General features: G+C 43.2%; 1 protein-coding gene across 3 annotated transcripts in view; it reads left to right on the top strand.

Annotated features, from left to right (window-relative positions):
- The first annotated feature begins 1017 nt into the window (after positions 1 to 1017).
- Positions 1018 to 9828, top strand: part of TMEM87B (transmembrane protein 87B) — a 48139-nt gene continuing 39328 nt past the window's right edge. For 2 of the 3 annotated variants that reach the window (XM_082672309.1, XM_082672308.1), the window contains exons 1-4: positions 1018 to 1259; positions 4143 to 4203; positions 7687 to 7778; positions 9587 to 9721. In XM_082672309.1, coding sequence (XP_082528435.1) covers positions 1101 to 1259; positions 4143 to 4203; positions 7687 to 7778; positions 9587 to 9721 — 447 coding nt within the window. In that variant the 5' untranslated portion in view covers positions 1018 to 1100. The remainder of the gene's footprint in view (positions 1260 to 4142; positions 4204 to 7686; positions 7779 to 9586; positions 9722 to 9828) is intronic. The other variant, XM_082672310.1, reaches the window with a different exon arrangement.

Below are 9828 nucleotides of genomic sequence, written 5' to 3'. Positions count from 1 at the left end.
CTGTCCATCTCACACCAATAACCAGTCATCTGGTAGGTCTTTCTGTTCCTCCAGGCCTTGGCGTAGTCTATTATTTCCACCCACATAGAAATGATCACAACTGTTTGCTGGGAAAGGCACGTATGGAATGCACGTGCAGTCTTTATTACACATTAGGCTCTCAGTAATTAGTCTAAATAAGTGACTGAGATGACTGATAAGGCCAGATCCTCTTGACTATAAATCGATCCTATTTTACGTTAATGACAATGTTAAACTAGGACTGTATTCTCCCTCTGGACATTATTTACATTTAATAATAAGCTACTGTAGTTCTCTTTGACAGCAAGACATTTACTCAGGTTTCACAGTCAAAAATGCCTGGCGAAGTACACAGTTAAGACAGACCCAAGCTCTGCCCCTCTGAGCTTTAAGTAACCAGGCAACTTTGTTCTAAAAATCTTTAACCATCCTACCGACATTATACTCACAATACTACGCCTTGGGTTCAACGGACCGGACCTCAAAGCACTTTCCAGGCACTTACCGTGAATTTAGAGAACAATTTATTTCCCCTGAGATGAGGGGGTTGGGGGACAAATGCAGAGGATTCAAGAAACTGAAATACACAGAGAATAACCTTAGCTAGTAGCTCCATCCTATATTTTCCACTAAGCATTCGACCAGAGCCATGCGAATTCTGGGACCTCAGCTTCCCGCCTCGGGCTGAAGCCGCTTCCCCCGTGGACCTGATTTAGAGCCCCGCCTCCCCTCCGGCCCCGCCTCCTCCCCCCGGCCTGACTCTGAGCCCCGGCCTGACTCTGAGCCCCGCCCATCTCCTACACGCCCTCCCGGCCCCGCCTCCTCTCCCGGCTCCCCAACCCGCCTGGGGAGCATGCCTGGCCCCGCCTTTATGCTCGGACCCCTCCCTCTAGCCCGCCCCCTTTCCTTTCCACTCTCCGGCCCCACCTCTAGCTCCACGCCCCGGCCGGCCCTGAGCCCCGCCCCCATGCCCCAGCCACACTTCCCGGACCCGAACCCGCCCGGGGCGGAGCTGCACCTGGTGCGGGCCTGGGGCGTGGCGGGCGCCACGGAGCGCCAGGTGCGGCTTCCGCGTCAAGATGGCCGCCACCAGCTGGGCCGGGGTCTGGTTCTCATCCTGCGGCCGCCCTCCCGCCAGGCGCCCGTTGCTGCGAGTTGCCCTCTGCCTCCTGTGCTGGGGCCCGGCGGCTGTGGGCGCCGTCCCCGAGCTCGGGCTCTGGGCAGCGACGATCAATGACGTAAGTGGAGTGTCGGGACCCAGGCGAGGTGCTGCCCGGGCCCGCAGGTCCTCCCCGGGCTCTCTGGGCTCCAGGAGCCGGTCTCGGTCTTGTTGATCTGGCCGGGCCTGCCCCGGGTGCCCTGATACTTTCTCTGGGCTCTTTGTTCGGCGCGGGGAGCGTCCCCTCCTCCGGCCCGACGTGGGCTGTGGGGAGGATCAGTCAAGCTTGTGTGCTGGGGGATTGCTATCCCTTCTGAACCCTGTTCATGAGGATCACCATTCCCGAAGTCCTGGCCCCTCGCTCTGCTCCGACCTGCTCTGGCTAGATCAGGTCCTCGTTTATTCAGACCTGAGCCCTGAACCCCTCGGCACTCCTAGCGGCATCTTTGGATTTGACCTCTCCTCGTGCCCGGGAGCAGCCACAGGGCTTCAGTTTCCGCATAAATTTAGAAGGAGCTTGTGCCTTTTTTTTCTTTCTTTCTTTAAATGAGAAGGGAACATGCAATAGTCACCCCACCCCTCTTTCCCTCTTCTTGGGTTCCTGACATCACAGCTCCGGGAGCGTGTGTGGGCGGGGGGCGGGGGCAGGATGTGTAATTAAGGGATGTTTGCAAGGCTTGTCTGGAGGCATGAGTGCGTGGAAACGCTTCCTTTCCAGGGCAGGTCATTTGAGAACTTGACATCCAGTAGTTACATGAGATGATGTGGGAGGAATGCAGAGGTAGAATTTTGGAAAGAAATTAAGGGATGTTTGCAAGGCTTGTCTGGAGGCATGAGTGTGTGGAAACGCTTCCTTTCCAGGGCAGGCCATTTGAGAACTTGACATCCAGTAGACATGAGATGATGTGGGAGGAATGCAGAGGTAGAATTTTGGAAAGATTTGCTGAAGAGAGACAGGAAATCGAAGAGGCCTTATCTCCTGCTTTTCTAGATTCAGAGGTTTCATCCAGCTCCATTTGAGATGCGTATTTTCCACATGTATGGAAACGATGTCCCAATTCTAAAGGCAAAACTTATATTTTGATTTCCTCAACCGGAAAGAGAAAGTACCAGAGGCTACAGATTCTTCCTATAACGCAAAAGCTGCATAAAGGAAGGAGAGTACATATCTTTCTGAATCTTTAAGACCCAGTGCAACTGTCTTTTCCAGGATTCTTCTGGGTTGGTGCCCTATTTTGTGCGCCAGTGATAGAGCCTGTGTATCTTCATCATTAAATTTCTCTGAACAGTAAAAAGCAAAACTCAGAGAACCACACTTACCGTTTGATGCTGCTTCTGTAGTGAGTAGGCAGTAGCATAAACTAAGTCCGAATAAGTTGGAAGTGAATCGGCTGCATACAGACTGCTTGACCATATCTGTAAAGATCTTTGCCAAGTATACTTTGGATGGTGAGATTCCAAAGGCCATGGGGAGAGAATGACTTTGCTTCCTGCGTGAGGAAGAAAAAATTACCTTTGGGTCCCACGTAATCTTTAGTCCTGTGTGATTCAGGACAGTAGCAATCCATAAAGCTCTTTGCAAAGAGTAGGCTGATTTTTTTTTTCCCCATTTCAAGTTGTCAAAACTTGTTCTTCAGAACAGGAAAGGAAAGTGGAGTTTTCTTTCATTTGTTCTGCAAATCTATCAAGAAATGGTTCTTTTTAAAAAAATTTTTTAATAATATATTCATTTATTTGGTTGTGCTGGGTCTTAGTTGCAGCATGCGGGATCTTTAGTTGTGGCATGAGACTCTTAGTTGTGGCATGAGGGATCTAGTTCCCTGACGAGGTGTCTGGTTTAGGGCAAGTGAGTGTGGACTGTCTATTGGACATCCAGTGGACATGACCTTTAGGTAATTGGGTGTGTGGATGTGCAGCTCAGAGGAGGGGTCTGGGCCTGGGGTTTTATTGATGTTGAAACAGTTGAGGAGGGAGAAGAGGTTATTAAGAAAGAGCTGCTTGTCCTGTCAGTGTTTTTCTTTAATTCCTAACCACATGTTCGTTTATCGTGATCCCTTCTCACAGGATTTTTTTTCTTGGTGAGGGCAGACATTAAATAACTAGTGTAAGATTTCATTTTGGTTGTGGTACGGGTTGTGAGGAATGGGTCTTACAGACCATGGAAGGGAGGGCCTGGCCTGGTGTGGGCTCCAGGGGAAGACACCCTGAGGAAAGGGATATTTGAACTGGGCTTTCAGGGGTAAGAAGGAAATAACTAGATAAAGAGAGCGACAGGGAGGGGATTTCAAGTCAGTTTCAAGTTGACTGCTAAGGTCCTGAGGGCAGGAAGGAGTATCATGTTTTTGAGGACCTGAGAGAAAGGTGCAAGAGAGGTGGGCGCGGCCCTGTGAGCGGCAGTGAGATTTGGTCTCTTATAAAGAGACAGCGGCAAACCATAACTTAGGGAGAGGGTCAGTTGTTTTATCAGAAGTGCATTTATGTTGATACCACGAGAGCAGCTGCAGATGCACAGACAGGTTCTCCGTCTGAACAGCAGTCATCGTACAGTGGCAGTCGTACTCACCCGCCGTGTGTTGCTGGCCCCAGGAGCCTTCTGGAGCCTCACATCCACTGCAGGGAGTAGATTACATGAGACAAAGTTCTAAGCCAGTGAGTGATGTGATCAGATTTATGTTTTTAATGCCTTTTTTTTTTTTTTTTTTTTTGGCCGAGCCACGGGGCATGTGGGATCTTAGTTCCCCGACCAGGGATTGAACCTGTGCTCCCTGCAGTGGAAGCACGGAGTCTTAACCACTGGACTGCCAGGGAAGTCCCAGATTTACATTTTCAAAGAATAATCACTCCAGGCATAGGAGTTAAAGGATTAGAACTATGTATTTTCCAGGATAAAACTATACTCTTAAACAGTAGAGAGAAATTTTTTTAACAAGAGCTTTCTGTATTTCTTTGTTTTTCATTATAGAAATCAGGACCTTTGATATTTAGGAAAACTATGTTTAACTCTACTGAGATCAAGTTTTCTGGTAAGTATAATAAACTAATATAACAGTAAAATAACAATAAATTATAAATGAGCAACATGTAGTATCAACTCATGCATTAATTTAACATAAACTAACATAACACATTGTAATATTATATATTTTAAACTAGGCAAATGTTTTTAAGTGATCCTAACATTTTAAGGGTTTCTTTTGTTCCAGTCGGGTCATAGTTATTTTCAAGAATGAATTTTTCTGATCCTGTCTCAGAAAATGTAATGTGAATCATTCTTTATCATTCTTTAAAAATTATAGTTAAAACCTAGTAAAGAAGTCTTCAGCAAAAAAGGATTTGACCTCCGAAATTTGACTCTGAATCCCTTTTAAAATTCAGTAAATTCTTTTTATGGTTATATGAAATGCCATGATTGTGATGAAACCTTTGTGTTTCTGAAAATTTTCTAAATATACACATGATCACAGTAGGAAATAAAAATTATTAGACACTAACAATTAGGATTTTAGAGCTTATGAAAGTGAAAATATTTGTTAGGGACTGTGTTGTCTGTGTAAATACTGGTGTGTCATGACTACCAAGTCATAGATCTTGAGGTCTGCAGTATTTTTAATGAGTTTACATTGGATCATATTTACTGTGCACTAACCCCTCTAGGTGTTTCCAGTAACTTGACTAGGTCAGTTGGTTGCCAGAGTTAAAGTTTGGGGTAAGGGGTAGTTTTTCTGTTGGGTAGAGCAAATTGGCTTCGTGGGACCCACAGCCGTGGCCCTTTTATCTCTCACACCGTGCTCTGAACATTTGTTGGAGAATTCTGCCGTGTGTGGTCTTTGCTGACGGAAGTAGGCCAGCCATCAGCTAGAAAGCAAAGGCGGTTCAAAGCAGCTTCGTGATATAGATCATCAGTGGTGATAAGAGCTTGGTAAGAGGAAATTGAAGCCCAAGGTGGGTGAGGAAAAAATTTTGGCCTCTCAATGCTTTAATAAATTCATGTCTCACTGTCTAGACAACATTTAAAACACTGGTGCAGACAAAAAAATTACATGGGGGAATAAAAAGTTATATGGACCACTGAAACACAGAATTTGAATTTTTTTTAAATCAATATGTAATGTCCGAGATCAGCCTAAAAGTAGACCACAATTTAGTATTAACATATCTAAAGAAAGAAAAATGAGCAGCAGAAGGGAGTTAGGAACAAAAACGTAAAAAAAAAAAATGAGGGTTTAGTCAGGTAAAAGCTGGCAGTGTCCCAGCACTGATGGGAGAGAGGTCTTTCTGTAACTATGACCGTAGCTCTAACACTGTGGCTGGCGGGGGTGGATGAAGTGCCCACCTGAGCCTCCTTGTTCTGCTGCCATGTTCACCAAGCAGCCTTCTCATCATCTACTTTATAGTTACTGTTTAAGTGAGTAATTGGGCATTAAGTTTTACATCCATGGTGTGAAAGATGAAACTGAGTCTCTGAGTTCTCACAGAGCCAAATTTTATTTTATTATTATTATTTTAAAAAAATATTTGTTAGGAATGACTTTTTTAATTAATTAATTTATTTATTTATGGCTGCATTGGGTCTTCGTTGCTGCGCACGGGCTCTCTCTAGTTGTGGCGAGCGAGGGCTACTCTTTGTCGCGGTGCGCGGGCTTCTCGTCATGGTGGCTTCTCTTGTTGCGGCGCATGGGCTCTAGGTGTGCGGGCTTCAGTAATTGTGGCGCATGGGCTCAGTAGTTGTGGCGTGCGGGCTCTAGAGCGCAGGCTCTGTAGTTGTGGCGCATGGGCTTAGTTGCTCCTCGGCATGTGGGATCTTCCCAGACCAGGGCTCGGAACTGTGTCCCCTGCATTGGCAGGCGGGTTCTTAACCACTGTGCTACCAGGGAAGTCCCAGAGCCAAATTTTAGTGCCTACAAAGTTAAGCATTGGTCCCTCGGGTATGTGTCCGTGCTGTTTGGTGGATCAGATGCCTTGCTTTCCCTAAGGAAAGCTAAGGTGACCCCTCTTAGCTACTCCATTCAAGATGCCGTCATGTGGAGCCACTGGTGAAGATCTCTCAGTGTAATTCACCATATTAACAGAATAAAAGAAATACATCATATAATCATCTCAATATATACAAAAAAGCATTTGAAAAAAATCAGCACCTATCCATGATGGAAACTCTCAGAAAACTAGAAATAGAAGGAAATGGCCTCAACCTGATAAAGGGCATCTATGATAAATCTATAACTTAACATTATACTGGCAGTTCTCCCCAGATTGACCTATAAATTCAATTAATCCCAATCAAAATCCAGGCAAACTTATGTAGAAACTGGCTGGCTGTTTCTGAAACTTAGATGCAAATACAGAGGACCTAGAATAGCCAAAACAATTTTAAAAAAGAACAAAGTGGGAGGGCTTTTACTCTCTGATTTCAGAACTGAACATGAAGCTACGGTAATCCTAACACTGTGGAACTGCGATAGACACACAGAACAGTGCACATCGTTGTCAAATTGACTGATTCGTGTCACGATTATGAGTCAACTTTTCCCACTTTGTGTATCTAGTATTTTTGTTTGGCTAGTGGATATCGTGAATTTCACATTCTTGAGTACTAGAATGTTGTATTCCGTGAACAACTTTGTTCTGGCAGACAGTTACGTTTCTTTGGGGTCAGTTCGATCCTTTCCAATTTTGTTTTTAATTTCTTTTAGGAGGGATCAGGGGTAGCCTTTACTCTAGAACTAACTTAGCACCACTTCTAAGGTGTGACTCTTCTGCGTCTCTCCCAGACACGGGGTGTGTTTACTGAGGCCTTTCCTCTCTGGCTAGTTCCCATCCCCATGTGAACTCAGAATTTTTCAGCTTGTCCCTGTGCACGGGCAGGCTGTTATGCAGCCAGAGACCAAGGATCTGTATGCAGATTTCATTGACCCTTTCTCTGTGTAGTTCCCACCTCTTGGGTACTCTGCCCCAGAAACTCTACCAGCCTCAGCCTTGGTTAACCATAATAATTTAATTTAAGGAATTTATCTGTCTCATTTTGCAGTGACTTTTTGGAGAAATTAGGTAATACTTTACTCATGGTTTCCTTAAAGTTGTCTATTTTATTTATTTATTTTTTAAAGGAACATTTATTTATTTATTTTTGGCTGCGTTGGGCCTTCGTTTCTGCACGCGGGCTTTCTCTAGTTGTGGTGAGCAGGGGCTACTCTTTGTTGCGGTGTGCTGCCTTCTCATTGCGGTGGCTTCCCTTGTTGTGGAGCACAGGCTCTAGGCGCGCGGGCTTCAGTAGTTGTGGCACATGGGCTCAGTAGTTGTGGTGCATGGGCTTAGTTGCTCCACGGCATTTGGGATCTTCCCGGACCAGGACTCGAACCCATGTCCCCTGCCTTGGCAGTCAGATTCTTAACCACTGCGCCACAGGGAAGTCCAAAGTAGTCTATTTTAAATTGCATTCTTGAAACCTTAAGTTTATGTTAAAGTATATATATTATTGTTGTAAAATGAGACTTCCTTTCTCTAAACAGTTAAGTCATTCAGCTGCCCTGGGCCTGTGAAGTTTACCATAGTGTGGCTTTTGGAACATCATCCCTGTCACAATCAATATTCTGAGCTGGAAGTAAGTAAAACACAAATTTTAAATGTGTCTAAAGCTATGAAGGAAAAGTTAGGAGTTTTAAGATTTATTAGCTTATCAAGTGAGGAGGCCAGGAATAGAGAAGTACCACAGATTTTGGGACTTAGGCAATAAACGCCTTAATTATATCAAAGTATATGCTTTCTGAGACTACAGATCTTTTAGTTTCCTTGTATCTTATGAAAAATGTTAGTAAATATTTAAATCAGAGTTGTGGAAACCATTGATAAGGGGGCTGTGGGTCACGCACAAATGAAAACCAACTCAATTTAAAGAAGAAATGTAAAAGTTTCACTTCGTTCAAAAAATTAGTAATAGGGAACCTAGAACTTCAGTGAGTGTGAGTAGATTTAGTGAGTATAAGTAGACCTCAGAAAGAGGAGAGGAGGGAAAAGGAGGGGGAGAGTGTGAGAGGAGGAAAAAGAGACCGGGTTAGGTCAGTGTGTATTTCCTACGAACAAAGATATTCCCTTAGATTACACAGTACAGAGATCAGATTTACGAAATTTAACAGCGATACAATGCTAATTGATATAATAGCTAATAAACCATATTCAAACTTTGCCAGTGTCCCAACAACATCCTTTTTAGCAGCTTTTTTCTTTTCTTTTCTTTTCTTTTCTTTTTCTGGTACAGGATCCAATCCAGGATCACCTTGTATTTCTGCAGGGTTTTTTTTTGGGGGGGGTGGAGGTGTTGAGGGTGGTTCATGACATGACATTGATATATTTGAGGTGTACAAGCCATTTATTTTTACTAAATGTCCCTCAATTTGAATATTTCTCACGTTTCCTCGTGATTAAATTCAGGTTATATTTTTGGCAGGCATACCAGAAAGTATACTGTTTTGTCCCATTTTTGGTGATATTAACTTTGATCAGTTAAGGAAGTTTCTGCCAGGTTTCTCCACTGTAAAGCTACTACTTTTCTCCTTGTTGTTAACAATAATTTGTGAAGAAACACTTTTGTATTTATGTGTAAATATCCTGTTTCTTCATCGGTCCTTGTTTTAACGTTCTTTGATTCTTGCCTGAATCAAGGCACAGTTACCACTGTGATGATTGCTAAACAATGATTTTCTAATTCCATGTTTTCTTCTACATTTATTAGCATTCGACTATGAGGTTGCACTCTTTTCCTCTCTCTTATCCGTCTGTCAGTCAATCAATTATCAATATGGACTCATTGATTTTAACTTTGTTGGGTGGGTTATAATCTATTACTGTTTTTATGTATTTTGCTCAAATTGTCTCATATTTGGCCAATGGAAGCCTCTTAACCTTTTCTTCATGCCTGGGAGTTGCCATTAGGAGCGCGGTTTTCCTCATCCATCTAGGAGCCTCATTGTTAGTTGATGTGTAAATGAGTGTTCCCCCTGCACTCAGTTGGGTTTGCCATCTTTGCTTTATGTTACTGAGTGTTTGGTTTATCTTTCCTTGTAATTAAATGCTGCTTTCTTTCTCTGTAAAATCTTTTATACCTGGAGTAAAATGGAAGTAGCCCCAGGACAAAGTATTTTGTATTTCTCTGTGAACCATTTCCTTGTAGTAACATCTTAATCACTTTTATTACTATAAGAGAATGATTATATTATGTATTACTGTATCTGAGCACATCAGAATGGCTAAAATGTTATGATTACCTCAATCGTACTGAAAATTATATTCAAAACTTTCTTTTTGGTATTTTGTTCTATTGCGTGTTTCAAGTGTTCCAAGCTGAATAACTTTTTGGTATTATTTAGATATTAAGTGGAAATAAATTATGACGTAGAATCTTACTTTGCATAGGAGCTGTCACAAAAACATGAACTTAGTGTCAGTGAAGACTTTTGTGGTCATTATTTCAACAGCAGCGAATGTTGGACAACAAAAAATGAAAACTTAGATTGCAACCGTAATTCTCAGGCGTTTCCCTTATTGAATGTGAGTACCTGTCTTGCGATGTTGAAATAGAATTTACGTTTCTCCCAGTGAATGCAAGTATCAACTTCTGTTTTATCAGTATTTTGATAAAGGAAGGTGCTTAAGTT

The sequence above is a fragment of the Grampus griseus genome (assembly GCF_964374135.1).
Source record: "Grampus griseus genome assembly, chromosome: 15".
Taxonomy (NCBI): domain Eukaryota; kingdom Metazoa; phylum Chordata; class Mammalia; order Artiodactyla; family Delphinidae; genus Grampus; species Grampus griseus.
The sequence above is the reverse complement of the archived record's forward strand: the minus strand, read 5'-3'. Positions and strand labels throughout refer to the sequence as shown.